The following is a 17,578-nucleotide window of genomic DNA, read 5'->3' as shown; positions in this document are numbered from 1 at the left end:
CTTCCTATCTTGTGGGCGTCGAAACGAACACTGTTCTCAGCCTTGTGATACTCGCTCAATAAAGACCAACATGATTGGCTGATGTGGACGACCGGGGTCTGTCTTGGCGACGCAGGGTTGAGCTTCAAGAAAAAAAGTTCCCCGTCGACCGATCCGAGCATTGAATGTTCGAGGATCTGCATTCCAGCATTCGTGGCCTCACCATCAACCACCTGTCAAGATGAGTGCCTCGCGTGCTATCGGAGGGTCCTCGAGGCTTCTCGGCAATTTGGCACGCTCGCACAACTCGAGTCTCGCGCGACACTGGCTTGGCCGACGCTGCGCTTCCACTGCAGTTCTCCCGACCTTGTCCGCGAGCCTGCGGTCGCAGTCGAAACAATGGCCGCTGGATCGACGGTGGCAGCAACGGCGAGGTGCCGCCGGCGCCGCAGCTGCAATGTAAGCACTTCTCACTGCTTTCCCCTGTCCCTCGTCTAATACGTGACAGGCTGGAAGAAGCCCAGGATGACCCCGACGCCCTCTCTCAAGAAACCATTATTCACAACCTTTCGCCCGAGGAAGCGCACCGGTTATCAAGAGTGCGGAACATTGGTATTGCGGTCAGTCACGGGTCTCGGTTTGCTTAGGTACAAGTTGGTTGACGTCGACAGGCACATATTGACTCTGGCAAAACGACGGCGACGGAACGTGTCCTATTCTACACGGGGCGGATCAAGTCCATCCACGAAGTTCGCGGCAAAGACGCCGTCGGCGCGAAAATGGACTCGATGGAACTGGAGAGAGAAAAGGGCATCACCATTCAATCCGCAGCCACTTTCTGTGACTGGGTCAAAAAGGAGAATGGCAAGGAAGAAAAATATCACATCAACTTGATCGACACGCCCGGACACATTGACTTTACCATCGAGGTGGAGCGTGCACTGCGGGTGCTGGACGGTGCCGTCATGATTCTGTGTGCGGTGTCCGGCGTCCAAAGTCAGACCATCACCGTTGACCGGCAGATGCGGAGATACAACGTGCCCCGAATCAGCTTCATCAACAAAATGGACAGAATGGGCGCAAACCCGTGGAAAGCCGTCGACCAGATCAACAAGAAGCTCAAAATCGCCGCTGCGGCTGTTCAGGTGCCCATTGGCGCCGAAGACGAGTTCCGCGGCGTCGTCGACTTGATCACCATGAAGACGAACTATGCTGAGGGTGAACGTGGCGAGATCATTGTCACCAAGGATGAAATCCCGGCCGAGGTCCAACAGCTCGCAAAAGAGAAGAGGGCACAGCTGATCGAAACACTTGCCGACGTCGATGACGAGATTGCCAACTTGTTTCTGGATGAACAGGAGCCTACGACTGAACAGCTAAAGGCCGCCATTCGGAGGGCTACCATTTCGCTCAAGTTCACTCCGGTCTTTATGGGATCTGCCCTCGCCGACAAATTTATCCAACCGATGCTCGACGGTGTCTGCGATTATCTTCCCAACCCCTCCGAGGTGTCCAACACCGCTCTCGACCGAAGACAGAAGGAGGCCCCCGTCAAGCTTGTCCCTTACAACTCGTTGCCTTTTGTCGGTCTGGCATTCAAATTGGAAGAATCAAACTTTGGGCAACTCACGTATATCCGCGTGTATCAGGGCAAATTGCGAAAAGGCCTCAACGTGTTCAACGCCCGGACCGACAAGCGGGTCAAGATTCCCCGTATCGTCCGCATGCACTCTAACGAGATGGAAGAAGTCAACGAGATCGGCGCCGGAGAGATCTGTGCGGTGTTTGGAATCGAATGTGCATCGGGTGACACGTTCACGGACGGACAATTGGGGTACACCATGACCAGCATGTTCGTGCCCGAACCCGTCATCTCCCTCAGCATCAAGCCAAAGAACAACAAAGACTTGCCCAACTTCTCCAAAGCCATTGCGCGGTTCCAGCGCGAGGATCCGACCTTTAGAGTTCATTTTGACACCGAAAGCGAACAGACGATCATCTCGGGCATGGGCGAACTTCACTTGGAGGTCTACGTCGAGCGCATGCGCCGAGAATACAAGGTCGAGTGCGAGACCGGCCCCCCGCGCGTTGCTTACCGAGAGACCATCACCAAACGCGTCGAGTTCAACCATTTGCTCAAGAAACAGACTGGCGGAGCAGGTGATTACGCACGTGTTGCAGGTTATATGGAGCCCAAGGGTAACCTCGAAGGCAACCACTTTGAAGAACATATTATTGGTGGCGCCATCTCGGAGAAATTCTTGTTCGCTTGTGAAAAGGGTTTCCACCTGTCTTGCGAAAAAGGTCCTCTGGTCGGCCACAAAGTGCTCGGTGCGACCATGGTCATCAACGACGGTGCGACCCACATGACCGATTCGAGCGAAATGGCCTTTAAAAACGCAACGCAGCAGGCCTTCCGCAAGGCGTTCATGGACGCCGACCCAGTGGTGCTGGAGCCCATGATGAAGACGGTCGTGACAGCCCCGACCGAGTTTCAAGGCAACGTGGTCGGGCTGTTGCAGAAGCGGAATGCGGTGATCAACGACACCGAGGTCGGCGTGGACGAATTCACCGTCTGGGCCGACACCAGTCTCAACGGCATGTTTGGGTTCAGCGGCAACCTCCGTGCGGCGACACAGGGCAAGGGCGAGTTCAGCATGGAGTTCAGCCACTACGAGCGTGCGCCGATGCAGCTGCAGAAGGAGCTCCAGTCCGAGTTCCTCAAGGCCCAGGCGGAGAGGAACAAGAAATGAACAACGACCAACGACCAACAGCGCACGAGATGCGTTCAGGCGTTGCGGCCAGCATTTCCCACCCAAGCATGTTCGCACACCCTTGACCTTGTGACCTTTCTCTCCACGTGGACCGTATGGAATGAGGCCGAGTTCAGCTTTTGCCGGCCCGTGCAAACGAATATCCCGGGCGAGAGAAGACCATCACCGCCCAGCGACCAGAGCACGGCGTTTGGAGTTCCCAAGCTCAGAGCATCGTGCCAACCACTGGGAGTGCAACAAGTGACAATTATCTGTCGACCCTGCCAAGGCCAACATATCGGAGTACACAGGTCATCGCGCGGATCCTCTTGATGGATACCTGGCCGTGTGTGCACAAGCCACGCATCACATCATCCGCCTCATCTTAACACGAATACCAAGTCCTGGTCGGGGTATGAAATCCCAGCATCTGCAACGATATTGTCCAGGGGTTTGGTCAGACATCTTTGCTGTTGTCATCAAAAAAGTAGGAGTTGGGGGGGGAAAAAAAGATTCGGCGTCGTATAATGTCATCATCATCATGATACCTACCTACACAAAGTACCTGGTACGGGCTACTGGGTGCTAGGTACAAGGTACTTTTCGAGGGCCAATGGGCATGCATGTGTTAATACCTACCACTTACCTACTTACTTGTGTACCTATGTATTTACTTACCACTCTACTCTACTCTCCTCTGAGCGTTGTTAGACTGTTACCTAGCTAGTTTCAGCATACCTCTACATGTACATCTAGACAGACGTACAACTCAAGTCAGACCGGGGAGGAAAAAAGCAAAACCACGATTTTATCAACTCCCTTTCTCAATAGTGTGGAATTTTTTGGCTAAAGTCATACGCAGCTAAATATCCTTCTTGATCAGATCCGCGCCCTTTTCGGCCACGGCGTAAGTGGTGGCCATGATATTCCTGTGTCGTCAAAAATCAGCATTGATCCATGGACACTCTCTTGTCAGCCAAAAAGACAGAATTCGGGGCTTACCCAGATACATGGCCAGGGAAGATGGAGGCGTCCACCACCCTCAGGTTCTTGACCCCTTTGACCTTCAAGTCTGTGTCCACAACCTCGCCGAGCGCGCACGTCCCGATCAAGTGGTACTGTGTGCTGATGTGGTTCTTGACATACTCGATCCTCCTCTCCTCGCTGTCGAGACTCTCCTTCTCGGGCGGCAGTTCTCTCTCGGCGAGTGATTTCGCCAGCAAGGGATGCCTGGCGACCTTGTCCATCCACTTCATACCGGCCGCGAGGATTTTGGCGTCGACCTCATTCCGGAAGTATCCCGGGTCGATCTCGGGAGGCGCCAACGGGTCCGACGATTTGATGTGTACTGTGCCTCTTGACAGAGGGTGTTCTAGGCACATGAGCAACGAGAGCTGCTGTTTGCCGTTGGGTGGTTTGCCAAAGAACTGCGTCTGATCGGAGCCCTTGGCCACGTCCAGACGGCATGGGATGCAGAAGGTTTGGAGATTGGCAAAGGTTGGGTCGCGGAGTTGGTCGACAATTACCTAGCATCAGCATGAAGTTGTGTCAGTTCAGTCAACGGAAGAAGTACTATGGACTTGATCTGTTGTTGACGACGGTTAGTCACTTACCTTTTCTTGAGCTTTCTCAAAGTCCGTCTTCGCAAGCGACTTCTCTTTGATTTCTTTAATCGTTGCGTCGAGCTCGTCAGGAGTGACCAGGGACGCGTACGACACGAATCCCATCATCATGCCTGGGCTAGCATACAGTCCTTTCTGACTGTTCTGATATACGTCCTGCTGTGCTTTCATGAACTCTTCGCCGTGCAGAGCATCCATGGAATCAATGCCGGGTTTGAGGTCGAATAGGAGTCCTCCGAGAACATGGTCCTGGAAATTGGCGCCCACTCCCTTGTTCTCAACGACGCACTCAACACCAGCCGCCCTGAGAACTTCGGGATCGCCGATTCCCGAGAGCTCGAGCAATTGAGGACTTTGAATCACGCCGGCAGACAGAATGACTTCGCGCGTTGCGTCGACGCTGTATTTCTGACCCTTGTGGACGAATTCAACGCCCTTGGCCGTGTCTCCATCCAAGACAATCTTGGTGGCCTGCGCTTCCGTCAGGACTTTCAAGTTTGGTCGTCTCAGATTCGGACGAAGATATCCGGTTGCAGCGTAGGATCGTTTTCCAGGATCATCGGATCTGTTCACGGCCCCAAGACTCGAATAGAAGCCCAGATGGTCGCCGCTCCACGCGTCATTAATGGTCTTCTTTGTCCCGGTAACTGCATAGGCAGCTTCGGCAAATTCCACCTCTAATGGCATATACCAGTCGTTGAAGCTGGTATGGACAGGCCCACTGGATCCATGATACTTGTCCCCTCCCGCGATAGGCATGAATTGTGGATCACTGTGCCGAGCAGAATCGTCCAATGTTTGGTGTTTCTTGAAGTAAGGAAGCATATCCTCCCAACCCCAGCCAGGGTTGCCCATTGACTTCCATCCCTCGTAATCATTCTTTGACCCTCTAACATACATGAGATAGTTGATAGCAGAGCTGCCGCCGAGCACCTTTCCGCGAGGCATCGAGTAGACCTTGTTGCCTGCATTGGGTTGTGGTGTGCTCGTCATGCACCAGTCGTATTCTTTCCTGCCGATCTATAAAGGAGGTCAGGAACCTCGCGCGGGATGAGGCGTCGTTCTACTCACCATAGTGGGATAGAGTGAAGGGGTGGACACTGCCTTGTCGTCCATTCGATTCTCTCCAGCTTCCAGGACCGCCACAGAGATATTTGGATCCTCGGTGAGGCGAGCAGCGACCACTAGACCAGCAGTACCTCCTCCAACCACAACAAAGTCATATTTGCGAGACACCAGTTCATCAACAGAGCAGAGGGCACTCGAGGAGCCATTGACATGGCCGTTGACGCCGTTTGTGGCGGACATTGTGGCTCGAGAAGAGGGTTGTGTATAGTAGCTTCGGTGAGCGAAGTGCGCGAGATTCTATGCCTACGATCGACAGAACAGCGAAACGGGCTTTTCATAGACACCTCATCAACCTACCTATGCGTCTACCTTGTCAAGAATGCCACGTCCTTCTGCTTCCCCCGCATGCGGACCTGAGGTGCCCGAGGAACATCTTTTGCGGGGTGCAGCCAATCGCTGGACTTCTGGAGAGGACTTGGTGACGAAGAAAAGAGGAGAAGGGATCAGATTCGAGATCTGTGTTCGGGATGATCATCTCGGAATCATGGATGGCACATCATTCAGCCAAGGGTGGTTGTGGCAACGGCGAAGATCCGGTTAGAGGATATGGCTAACCACCGCTGCAGCCGCGTACGACGTTGGACCATAGCATGCTCTGGGAGACGACACCACCAAGCTCAGAAGACGATCATGGTAATGAGAATGAAGACTGCTGGATGGGTAAACACATTATACCAAGTGTGGGTGCTCTGCAAGCAGGGCCAAAAATAGGGGAGGCGTCTGGCTAGAACCAAGTCATGGATATTATTGATGGCAAAGTGGCCGCAGCCGCAGCCGCAGTTACAGTCCGCATTTTGCCAGTCGCTTCTGCGGACCGGATACGGATTGGGATGCGGGAACCGTGACATTGGCCTCTGTGGCTCTGTCTCACATCTCACTCCTCACTCTCACATGCAAAATATGCATAATTTTTTTTTCTTGCCTTTTCTCCTCTGTTTATCCATCAACAACTGCCCCCTATTTCCCTTTTCGACACTTACTTTCTTCTACCCGAGCCCCCGAACCCATTTCTGGTCTTTCGGTGCCCTTTTGTTGTGGGTGGATGGTCAGCGGCTGGTACCTTTCACCTCTTTTCTCTGCTGAGAAACCTCTGCGACCACCACCGAGTGGCTCCCTCCTATCGCTTGTCTCGTCCTCACACAACACATGTGCTCAGAATGTTGGGATCCATGGCTTGTGGAAAGCTGTTCTTCGGGGCTGTTCGTTTCACCCTGCATGCCACGCATGCTCCAAGACGCACTCATATCCACAGACAACAAGATGGCACAATCGACACTAGGTAACACCACGTCGTTCCACGTCCATGTCCTACGTATATCTCAGACCTTTCCGTCTCTTTCCCCCAGTTGCTGATCATTTTTCCTACATCCTGTCTAATTGTGCTGTCCTTGTTCATCCACTCATTCCCACGTGTTCCGTCTTGATCCTCGGTCATCATCCCACTCTTTCCATCTTGATACGTCCTTCGGCATCTCAACACCCTCATTTTGGTGGTCATCAGCACTCCGGATTTATGCATTGTTCTCCAAAGATCACTTATTCAGCGCATCCCACCTCAGACTACACGTCATTTGTTCCTGCTATACCGGACCTACGCCTCTCCAGTAAACATATTAGGACCCAACCTTTCCTCGAGAGCTGTTGACCGACAACCTCCTGTCAAACTCCCGTCAGCCCATCGTCCCCTTTGTCTACAATGTCTCACGCCAGAGCATCCAGCCGATACTATTCTGACTATGAACGGGCGCTCGAGAAAGCTTCTGAACGACCCAAAACATCCCCACCTTCTTCGACCACTTCATCTCGAACCTCCTCGGCCACGTCGTTGCAGCCAACTGCCCCGGTGGCCGAATGGTGCCATCAAATGCACTTGATCCAACAACGAAAATACGATTGGTGTGCAAGCTGCTATCCCAAGCCTCCACCCGCTCCAAGCTCAATCAGAATCCCGTCACAGAAAGTGCTGCAACAGTCGAGAATGAGCAACGAACCTGGTCATGCATACCAGTAGAATTTCATCGAACGAATAGCCTTGTCTGCATATTAGCATGGTGTTGGGGCGTTTTGGACAAACGAAAATCTCGTTTTGAAATATTAAAGCATGAATTATGACCTCTCTCTGCTGTACCATGGCATTGAAATGAAAGTTGTAGAGACAATGAATGTACATCATGAACTGCCGGCCATGGCTCTGTCTTTGGCGGCTTTCAGTTTCTCCACCTGCTCTTTGAACTTTAGTTCATATGCTTCTTGTCTGAAGACCTTTTTCATTGTTAGCGTAGACCTGGAGATCGTGACAAGACCGTGACATTCATACTCTTGTTGCCTCCAGAGCGCTCGGCTGCCCGACCTCAGGATCAGCCCCGGCTTCTAAGAGGATGTCGATCACTTCGGTCTCGTTCTTGAAGACCGCTCCTGCTAGGATCGATTGCCCTCGATCGTTCAGGCGATTGGGGTCTGCGCCGTGCTGTACAAGCATCGAGGCCAACGGTGCATGACCGTGGTAAGAGGCAAGCATCAGCTGAGGGAGTTAGTCATTCTGGCGGAAGTCGCTCTGGACAACCTAGCGCAGTCGATAACTGAGAGGGCCCCTGAAACTGGCTTCCCTATCCTTTCTAAGCACTTACCAATGTGTCGCCCTTGTCGTTGGTCAGATTCGCAGGTAGACCCCTTGGCAAGGCTTGCTCGAATAGATCCGTCTGACCTACCCGGGCGGCGTCGAAGAACCTTCCTGCTAGAGCAACGGCTTCTGGCGGGAGCTGCTCGGCTGATTGGGTATCGGCACTCGGTGCTGGGCGTGAGACGGGCTCCATTGTCTGGGGAGTCTGTGTATATTGCTGACAGTTGGGGAGACCAACCCTCGAGAGAAGTATGGCTGGTATATATGCCTACTCTGGACTTTTGTCATTGTGAGGTCTAGTACATTGAGTTGTAATCGGCAATTCGTCGGAATGACGTCGACGAGTTAGTTTGGTTTTCCACATTCTACAGACCTCAAAGAGGACGTTGACAACATTTAGCCAGGAGCACGCTCCCTTGTCAGCCCGGGCTACAAAATCATCAGGGAGCCCTAGGAAGAAGATGCGGACCTGCCCGTCTCTTTGTCCACACAAAAAGTTAATGAGGAGCACCAAGATCCAGCCTCGCACGTGAATGGAGGGGCACACGCAAGGCTGCGGATGCCGAGCCACGAGTGTCAAACAGGCCAAGCGCCATGCCGATTGCGTGATCAGGTCTGTTGCTGATTGTCTGGCTTCGACGCAGTGGACACCATTCTTCAACCTCTGACATGCTCCCGCCCTTCGTTGGGTTGTCTGCTTGCCTTGCTGCTAAGTGCTGATGCCATTATGGATCCCGCCCGCATCATGGGAGCACGAGGGGCAAGCAATCATGCCACTAGCTGGACCCAGGGATTTGTCCCTCGAGGTCAGAGGCTTGTTCGAGAAGAGCAGGAAAAAAAGATTTGTCGTCGCCGCTTGAGCCTAGAGTTCTCAAGTTTTCTTCCCCAATCTGCCATTCTGGTTGACTAGTATAAAAACTCCTCGCCTACCCCTCCCATCGCATTATTGCGCAATCGCAGTCTTTGTCCTCACGCCTGCTCTCTGCTGAACACATCCATTTGCAACACTCCATACACACCGTCAGAGAAAATGGCCGACCGCCCTGAACCGTACGTGGCACCCTTCCCTCTCCAAAGCTGTGTGGACTTTCAGAAAGAGCATAACTAACGATCAGCGCCCTCCAGTCTCCGCTTGGGCTCAATTGCCCCCAATTTCCAAGCCCAAACCACCAAAGGACCCATTGACTTCCACGAGTTCATCGGCGACAACTGGGTCGTTCTCTTCTCGCATCCGGAAGATTTCACTCCCGTCTGCACGACCGAGTTGGGTGCCTTTGCAAAGCTGGAACCCGAGTTCAACAGAAGAGGCGTCAAATTGATTGGGCTTTCGGCCAACACCATTGACAGTCACGGAGAATGGATCAAGGACATCAATGAGATCAGCGGCAGCAACCTGAGCTTCCCCATTATCGGAGACAAGAACAGACAGATCGCGCTTCTCTATGACATGATTGATCATCAGGATGCCACCAACGTGGATGAAAAGGGCATTGCCTTCACCATCCGATCCGTTTTCGTCATTGACCCCAAGAAGGTCATCCGCACCATCCTGGCCTACCCTGCCTCGACCGGCCGCAATACTGCCGAAGTTCTGCGGATTGTCGACTCCCTCCAGACCGGCGACAAGCACAAGGTCACCACCCCAATCAACTGGGTGCCAGGTGACGACGTGATTGTCCATCCCAGCGTCAAGACCGAGCAGGCGAAGGAGATCTTCCCCGAGATGAAAATCATCAAGCCTTACCTGCGAACCACACCTCTTCCCAAGGAGAAGACTAGTGCTGCTTAGAGGAGTGGTGGAAGCAAAGTTAGCAAGGGAAAGTAAATTTTGATACCACCGAAAATGTAGCAGCTCGAGAGACACTGTGGAAGAAACCAGATTTGACTCGGTGCCATACCAATTCAAGGTCATTTTGTGACGTGCATACCCCAACAAATTGCAGAGAAGTTATTTCAAATTGTTTGCGACGCGTCCTGTCTGTTGCTCTCAATGCACGTACCACTGGATACACGTCAATCAGCCACAGCAGCAGTATGTACCCCGTACTTTGTTCCATTGCCCATTTAGCCCCTGAACCTGGTCACTGAGGTAATCAACCTGCCCTGAACTTGACTCCCGTGGACAATTGGCTGTCACGAGCTGTTAGGGCTGCTGATAACCGGCTTGGCATAGCGGCAACTCCCTCCTAACTAACTGCTACTGGTACCGCCGGCACCGCCTGAATCGCCTACAATCGCCTAGAGCGCCCATGTCTTTGCGGCCCCCCTTGCCCTGAACGCACCAGTGACATGTGCCAGTGCCAGCAGTAGCTCCAACTCCCTGCGACTGGCGCAGGCACGTAGGTCCATCTAGACTTGACATGGAACAACTCTTCTTCCGCTACACAAAATTTCACCCCCAGCGTCCTAATAATTCTCCTAGAGTCCTCCACAGAGAGACCCAGTTGTACAGATCTGGACATCGACTTCGTCTTGGATTCAATCTTGCATGAATGTTTTGCTGTTTGCGAGCACTTCCATCTTCAATTCTGATCGCGTTCGGGTTCTCCATCTTCCGACATTCTCACCACCAACTTCCCCCCCTTTTCTTCTGACATCAGCCAAAGTGACACGGGAGAGAAAACGACCCTTCACGAAAAAAGCGACATCCCGAGACAGGTTCTTTGTCCTCTCGGTCAGTGGTCTATCTTTTCTCCCTCTGCATCGTTGAGATCTTTGCGCCACCTCTGCTGCCCGATTTCGATCCCGCCTGCCTTTGGCTCAGCATTGCCCGCCGGGACAAACGAACGCGTTGCTTGTACCCTTTATCGCCATGGCCTACAAAGATCCGAGAAAGGGGAACTTGTCCATCATGTCCTATCGCCAATGTTGTTCTTTCTACTTGTTTATCTTGTCTGCTCATTTGTCACATTGCCGTGTCCCTTGTTATTCGCTTGCCCTCCGCCTCTGGCCTCGTGGGACTAGAGCTGACAGTCATGGCTAGGTTCCGACGTAAAAGTCCTGGGAAACAGGGTTCTATCCCACGGTTGAGGGAATCGCGGTTCCTCACCTCCCATCTTGACCCACCATCACCTGAGGAACACCACTGGCCGTCCATACCGCCGTTAGCCACAGACAACCGCTCCAAATCGGTGGTGTCTAGCGTTTTCGCTCTCTGGCAGAGTCCGTCCTTGCCATCGGTGACAAACGAGAGCCCTAATATCTCTGCAACCTCGCCACAGACACCGAGCGAGGTTTCCAGATATCGATTGACGAGATTACCTGTTCATGATTATGTGCCGAACCCGGCTACGAAGTCTTCCAGTACCACACGATTGCCACGATATGTACCCATAATAATTCCCGAGTTTGCACAGCCGTCATTTACTAGAGAACTTTACTCTACCACGTCGCAACCAGATCTTCGGACTACCACGAATTCCTCGCCAACAACCCCGACATTAAACAGCCATCCACGCTCTGCGAGATATTTGGATGAAGTTGGTCCGTTTGTCACGGCGGAACTACGAGACTGCGAGGAGGAAAGGCACCCGGTTTCCACGATCAATCCTGCGGACATGAACAACAGCCAGGTGAGCCTCGTTGCTTCGGAGGCAAGCAATGAGGGCGCAAATGGCTCGAACCAACCCGTGGATGGTACGGGGGGAAATATCGGCATCTCATCTTCGGTTACTCAGCATACCTCAACTCCGACAAATTTGTCGGGTTTGGTCTGCAATGTGCACAGGACGACAGGTGAAGAGCCCCCGGGGTTGGTTGGCGCAACGACGACAATACTGGGGGACAAGCTGTATGTTTTTGGGGGCAGGGTACACTCTCGAACGAAACCACAGTTGTCCTCGGACCTCTACGAGCTTGATCTCATCCGCCGGCACTGGGTCAAGGTCGATGCACTTGGAGATGTACCTCCACCTCGCTACTTTCACAGTGTATGTGCCCTCGGGGACTCGAAGCTGGTCTGCTACGGTGGCATGTCACCTGCACCGCACAGCAGCAGGCCTGCGCAAACTGGTCAACCGGGCAAGCCAGAAGGCCAACCAGAGGTCGTGGTCATGTCCGATATCCATGTCTTCGATGTACCTACGCGAAAATGGATTCTAGTCCAGGCCCCTGAAAATCCCCAAGGCCGTTATGCCCACTGTGCGGCGATATTGCCATCGTCTGCTGTGTTCACATCCGCCAATGCTCCCTTGTCCGCCATCCAGCATAACCCGCCGTCTGCCGATCCTCATTCTGGTACGCTAGGAATACAAATGGACGGAACTGGTGGCGCAGAAATGGTTGTCGCCGGAGGCCAAGACAGCACGAACAGTTACATTGAACAGTTTAGCGTCTTCAACCTGCGCAGTCTGAGGTGGACAGGCACGACAGCTTGGGACCGCAAATGCGGAGCATATAAAAGCATGGTTGCTCCCATGACAGGACTATCGGCAGAGCTGATTGGTCGAGGGGTTCCGCTGAATGATCCACAAGTCCAAAGGTCCAGTTCGCGCCCCGGGACATCGATGCTGATATACTCCAACTACAATTTCCTGGACGTCAAGCTGGAGCTGCAGGTTCGGTTACCAGACGGTTCATTGATGGAGAAGCCTGTAACTGGCTCCGTGTCCCCGCCTGGCCTGCGCTTTCCCAATGGCGGCATCATTGATGGTCATTTTGTAGTCAGTGGGACATACCTGACTTCATCGAAACACGAGTATGCACTGTGGGCGTTGGACCTCAAAACCCTAACGTGGGCACGCATTGACACGAATGGCTCGATCTTCTCCCAAGGGAGCTGGAACCGGGGCGTGTTGTGGAATCGGAGGAATACGTTTGTTATTCTTGGGAACCGGAAGCGAAGCCTGGTAGACGACTACAACCATCGACGGATTAACTTCAGTCACGTTTGCATGGTTGAGCTGGAAGCATTTGGCCTGTATGACAACCCTAGAAAAGTGGCTCCGACCTCAGGCTATGTTTCGGTATCTGCTCCGAGCATTCCTCCGTCGATGCAATCGAGTCTGCTGGGTCAAGCCGCTGGCGGAAGACCATACAACAGTACCGCCGAACAACTCGGTCAGGCAGCTTTGAGTCTGCCAGAGCTCTCTGACATGGAGATTGTGGCATTGGGCGGAGAAAAGATTCCGTGCAACTCATACATCCTGTCCCGACGCTGGGGTCCGTTCTTCAATCAGCTCCTGGCCGAGTCTGTGTCGACGCACGAGAATGTCAGTATATCGGATGGGGCAACGTTGAAGCCAAGTATGAGGTCGCAGGCCAGCCGCAACTCTACGCTGACAATCACGCCGGCCGCAGCGAATGGCTTGGCAGTGGCTACGGCAGGAAGTGATGGCATCCTGGATCCCCAGAGATCACTGAGTCGATCCACGGCTAGAACACTGGTCGAGCTGCCGAACACCATAAACATCCCGCCTTCAAGTCGACCGAGATCTTTGTACCTGCCTCACATGGCTCCCACGATCCACCTGTTGCTACATTTCCTCTACACATCTTCGCTGCCGCCGGTGGGATCACCATTGTGCACACCGCACACGCTGTGCTCTCTGTTGCAGATGGCCAGACCCTACCAGGTCGACGGACTGCTGGAAGCTACAGTCGAACGTTTGCATGAGGTGTTAGACGGACGAAACTCTGCCGCGGTCTTCAATGCGGCTGCGATGGCTGCAGGAGGTGGCCGAGGCCTTCGGGGTGTTGCCGGCAGCAATCTGATGGGCATGGGTCGACGAGAGAGCGAAGCCACGACCATTGCAGAAGCGACTGTAGGCCTGACGAACAAGACTGCGGGACTCAAGCTGGCGACAAATTACGAAGAGCCCAGCAAGAAAAGAGGGCATGGAAAGTCGAGTTCAATGGATTCAGCATCGACGGCCACTTCGGCGTCAACGTCGACTGACATGTCCCGAACGGACACCGAGACGTCGGGGCAAGACGACAACGCCGAGCACAATGGACATGGAGAGAGGGAATCGCAAGAAATATGGACGGGCGATCTCAGCTCAGTGATTGGGCTCCAGAAACGGGGTCTGCGAGGACTAATGGAAGGGCGGCGATTGAGAGAACGGGCAAATACTGGAGGTACAGGCGGAGAATAGGCTCTTGTGGGGGAAATTGTGTAGATGAAAGATGGCAACAAAAAAGCACGTGCTGATGCCAATTACCTTGGGAGCAATGACATGTGATGATGTTGGTGTAGACAAATTGGCTGTACAAATGCCTCGGCACTTGGCACCTTGGTGTGTACAAGGAGGGAAGTGTCTGCGATCCGCCAAAACATCATCTGACCGACCCCAACAACGAATCAGACGCTGGGTAAATGGACACCAAATCATCATCGGAGTCTCCGGTTTCCAGTTAACCTCGATCCCCTTTTTTGTGGAGGAGCGTGACCGCGATGATGATGATGATGGATGATGTGTGCGACAGGCGGCGCACGGCGTGCCGGCTTTGCGGTTACTGATCATGCCCTTGCCTCGTGTCAGAATGCCGGGGCATGTGAAAAAACACATACAATGTCAACCTTTACAAACAGGGACTGCATTCCTTCCTTTTCTTCTGTTTCTCCTTTCTCCTTGGACTTCTTAACGCTCCGTGATCTCCTTTCCAGTGAATCTTGTTTTTTTTTTGTTCTTGAGAGAGAGACACACACCCTCTGAGTGCTTGTGCTACCACCTACCACGTACTTACCTACCTTCAGTGACTCGCAAAACCGCCAATCACTCCCATTCTGAACCTGTCCGTGCTACAATGTCGAAACGATTCTCGACCGCCGACGTGGCGTCGCACAACAAGGCCGACAACCTCTACATCATCGTCGACGAAGACGTCTATGACTTGACGAAATTCCAAGACGAGCATCCAGGTTAGTTATTTAGTTCCCCCTCCCCATCCGCATTCTTGGAAGAAGTCATTTTTCACTGACCTGGCGGATGTCCTGCATATATAGGTGGGAAGAAGAGTGAGTCTCCCCTCTCCCTCCCTTGCCGGGGCTAAAAAGTCCCAATCCCCCGAATGCGCCCCCCCTCAAAAAGACTAACGCCGCTCGATTTCGGACAGTCCTACAACGCGTGGCTGGTAAAGACGCCTCGAAGCAGTTCTGGAAATACCACAACGAGGGCATTCTCAAGAAATTCAAGGCAAAGTTGCAGGTCGGGTCGTTGGACACCAAAAAGGTAGAAGCAGCAGCAGCACCACCGACACCTCCGGCGACACCACCGCCGGCGGAAAAGGTCCGCCCGCAAGCAGAACCTGGGACCGTTGCTCCTGCACCGGGTCCGGCTGCGTCGGAAGAAGTCGAGGCGCTGGATCCCTTTGGGTCTCTGATTCCCTTTGGTGATCCGAGCTGGTATCAAGGCGTAAGTTTGACTTGCTTTCCTTCAACCGCAATTGGGACGCTGACTGACAAATGAATGCAAAAGTACCATTCACCATACTACAACGAGACCCACGCAGCCCTCCGTGCCGAAGTTCGAGAATGGGTCGACACCGAGCTCGAGCCCTACGTGACCGAGTGGGACGAGGCCAAGAGAGTACCTGAGGAGATCTACAAGCAGATGGGCGAACGGGGCTATTTGGCTGGTCTTTTGGGTGTCAAGTACCCAGCGCATCTGGTCAAGAACCCCGTCAAGTCCGTCCCGCCGGAGAAATGGGACTTGTTTCACGAGTTGCTCCTGACGGATGAGCTGTCACGAACCGGTTCTGGTGGACTGGTTTGGAATCTGATCGGAGGTTTTGGGATCGGGTGTCCGCCGCTGGTCAAATATGGCAAGAAGGAGCTCCTCAATCGCATTCTTCCGGGTATTCTCTCCGGAGACAAGAGAATATGCCTGGCGATCACCGAGCCTGATGCCGGCTCTGACGTTGCCAATCTTACGTGCGAGGCCAAGCTGTCGGAGGACGGCAAGCATTTCATCGTCAACGGAGAGAAGAAGTGGATTACCAACGGCATCTGGAGCGACTATTTCACGACTGCCGTGAGAACCGGTGGTCCAGGAATGGGTGGCATCAGTCTGTTGTTGATCGAGCGCACCGAAGGCGTAAGCACTCGACGCATGGACTGCCAGGGCGTCTGGAGCAGCGGGACTACCTACATTACATTTGAGGACGTCAAGGTGCCTGTGGAAAATGTTCTGGGCAAGGTCAACAAGGGGTTCCAAGGTAAGAAGACGCCTACCACTGTCGAAGGTATCAGCTGCTGATTAGGCTGCGCAATAGTGATCATGACCAATTTCAACCACGAAAGAATCGGCATCGTCATCCAATGCCTACGCTTCTCCCGCGTCTGCTTCGAAGAGTGTGTCAAGTATGCGTCCAAGAGAAAGACGTTTGGACAGAAGCTCATCAACCACCCTGTGATCCGGATGAAGCTCGCGCACATGGCACGCCAAATTGAGGCCAGCTACAACTGGCTGGAGAACATCATCTACCAGTGCCAGCGAATGGGCGAAACGGAGGCCATGCTGCGGCTGGGCGGTGCCATTGCAGGGCTCAAGGCTCAGGCTACGACGACGTTCGAGTTCTGCGCCAAGGAGGCCGCTCAGGTATTTGGTGGCCTGGCTTATTCGCGCGGTGGGCAGGGTGGGAAGATTGAGCGGTTGTACCGTGATACTCTGGCGTACAAGATCCCAGGAGGCAGCGAGGAAATCATGCTGGATCTAAGTATTCGACAGAGCTTGAAGGTGCACAAGGCGCTGGGCATGAAGCTGTGATTTTGTTTGCATGTACAGCGGTTGTACGGAGTAGGTGGCTATACAAGTACACAATACAGCATTTCTTAGGGTGTTCTCTTTTGCCTGGGCGGGTGATGCGAGCTGACTTGCTAGTCACGACACCAACCCGTGGAAGGAACAGGGCTTGTGAGGAACTTGTGCGAGTACAAGTACGTGAGGGCACCAAGGGGGACTCTGAATGGATGAGTTTCAGACGGAAGAGTCAATGGAAGCACGCGGAGCAAGTTTTTGACTGGCCCACTTTTTGGTTGGTACTTGGGTAGCTCGTAAGGACTCGTATGATGCAGGTACGACTGCCAATTGTGCAGTTGGCAGGTGCAGCTGAGTTGTCGGTACTTGGTGCCTGTAATAGACACCAGAGGAATCCTCCGAAACCATCCTTGAGAACATACGTCACCATCATCATGCTAAACCCCCACCATCCCTGCTACGCCAATCCACTGGATGCTGTCACCTCCCATCAGAATTTTCTCTATTCGTACCCATCGTTCGGCAACGGCTTTTTCTTCCCCTGCCAAAAACCCTGCTGGCACCCATGGTGCTGCCAGTGCCTGCTTATGCGTGCCAGTCTGTGCGTCGCTTCAGAGTCGTAAGCGACGAACCAAGCATGTCGACCCTCTTTTTGCCCTGATCATCCCGTCGAATGGCAGCATTTTCTCTCACGAAAATACCTCCACTCGCACCACCTCCTCTACCACCATCATCTGTTTCTCCTGCGCCTCGATCTTGCCGCCACCTTGAAGTCAG

At 53.4% G+C, this 17,578-nt stretch overlaps 7 protein-coding genes across 7 annotated transcripts; 5 read left to right on the top strand and 2 right to left on the bottom strand.

Annotated features, from left to right (window-relative positions):
* Positions 1-220: 220 nt before the first annotated feature.
* AYO20_08168 (elongation factor G, mitochondrial) lies at positions 221-2,732 on the top strand (the record flags this gene model as incomplete). The annotated part of the gene is made up of 3 exons (XM_022646449.1): positions 221-438; positions 488-599; positions 651-2,732. 3 exons carry the CDS (start codon positions 221-223, stop codon positions 2,730-2,732), a joined length of 2,412 nt encoding a protein of 803 aa, XP_022497572.1.
* Positions 2,733-3,594: 862 nt separating this feature from the next.
* AYO20_08167 (hypothetical protein) lies at positions 3,595-5,662 on the bottom strand (the record flags this gene model as incomplete). Its single annotated transcript, XM_022646448.1, has 4 exons — positions 3,595-3,661; positions 3,735-4,258; positions 4,346-5,374; positions 5,426-5,662. The coding sequence occupies 4 exons, from the start codon at positions 5,660-5,662 to the stop codon at positions 3,595-3,597; spliced, it is 1,857 nt and encodes a 618-aa protein (XP_022497571.1).
* Positions 5,663-7,178: 1,516 nt separating this feature from the next.
* Positions 7,179-7,493, top strand: AYO20_08166 (hypothetical protein; the record flags this gene model as incomplete). The annotated part of the gene is made up of 1 exon (XM_022646447.1): positions 7,179-7,493. One exon carries the CDS (start codon positions 7,179-7,181, stop codon positions 7,491-7,493), a length of 315 nt encoding a protein of 104 aa, XP_022497570.1.
* Positions 7,494-7,651: 158 nt separating this feature from the next.
* On the bottom strand, positions 7,652-8,295 carry AYO20_08165 (hypothetical protein; the record flags this gene model as incomplete). Its single annotated transcript, XM_022646446.1, has 3 exons — positions 7,652-7,744; positions 7,800-8,003; positions 8,110-8,295. 3 exons carry the CDS (start codon positions 8,293-8,295, stop codon positions 7,652-7,654), a joined length of 483 nt encoding a protein of 160 aa, XP_022497569.1.
* An 837-nt stretch (positions 8,296-9,132) lies between these two features.
* AYO20_08164 (hypothetical protein) lies at positions 9,133-9,891 on the top strand (the record flags this gene model as incomplete). Its single annotated transcript, XM_022646445.1, has 2 exons — positions 9,133-9,152; positions 9,228-9,891. 2 exons carry the CDS (start codon positions 9,133-9,135, stop codon positions 9,889-9,891), a joined length of 684 nt encoding a protein of 227 aa, XP_022497568.1.
* Positions 9,892-11,077: 1,186 nt separating this feature from the next.
* Positions 11,078-14,197, top strand: AYO20_08163 (hypothetical protein; the record flags this gene model as incomplete). Its single annotated transcript, XM_022646444.1, has 1 exon — positions 11,078-14,197. One exon carries the CDS (start codon positions 11,078-11,080, stop codon positions 14,195-14,197), a length of 3,120 nt encoding a protein of 1,039 aa, XP_022497567.1.
* A 652-nt stretch (positions 14,198-14,849) lies between these two features.
* Positions 14,850-16,810, top strand: AYO20_08162 (hypothetical protein; the record flags this gene model as incomplete). Its single annotated transcript, XM_022646443.1, has 4 exons — positions 14,850-14,964; positions 15,159-15,457; positions 15,521-16,259; positions 16,317-16,810. 4 exons carry the CDS (start codon positions 14,850-14,852, stop codon positions 16,808-16,810), a joined length of 1,647 nt encoding a protein of 548 aa, XP_022497566.1.
* Positions 16,811-17,578: the final 768 nt, after the last annotated feature.

This window comes from Fonsecaea nubica (genome assembly GCF_001646965.1).
Source record: "Fonsecaea nubica strain CBS 269.64 chromosome Unknown Scaff62, whole genome shotgun sequence".
NCBI lineage: Eukaryota > Fungi > Ascomycota > Eurotiomycetes > Chaetothyriales > Herpotrichiellaceae > Fonsecaea > Fonsecaea nubica.
Note: the sequence above shows the minus strand (reverse complement) of the source record. Positions and strands in the feature narration are given on the sequence as shown.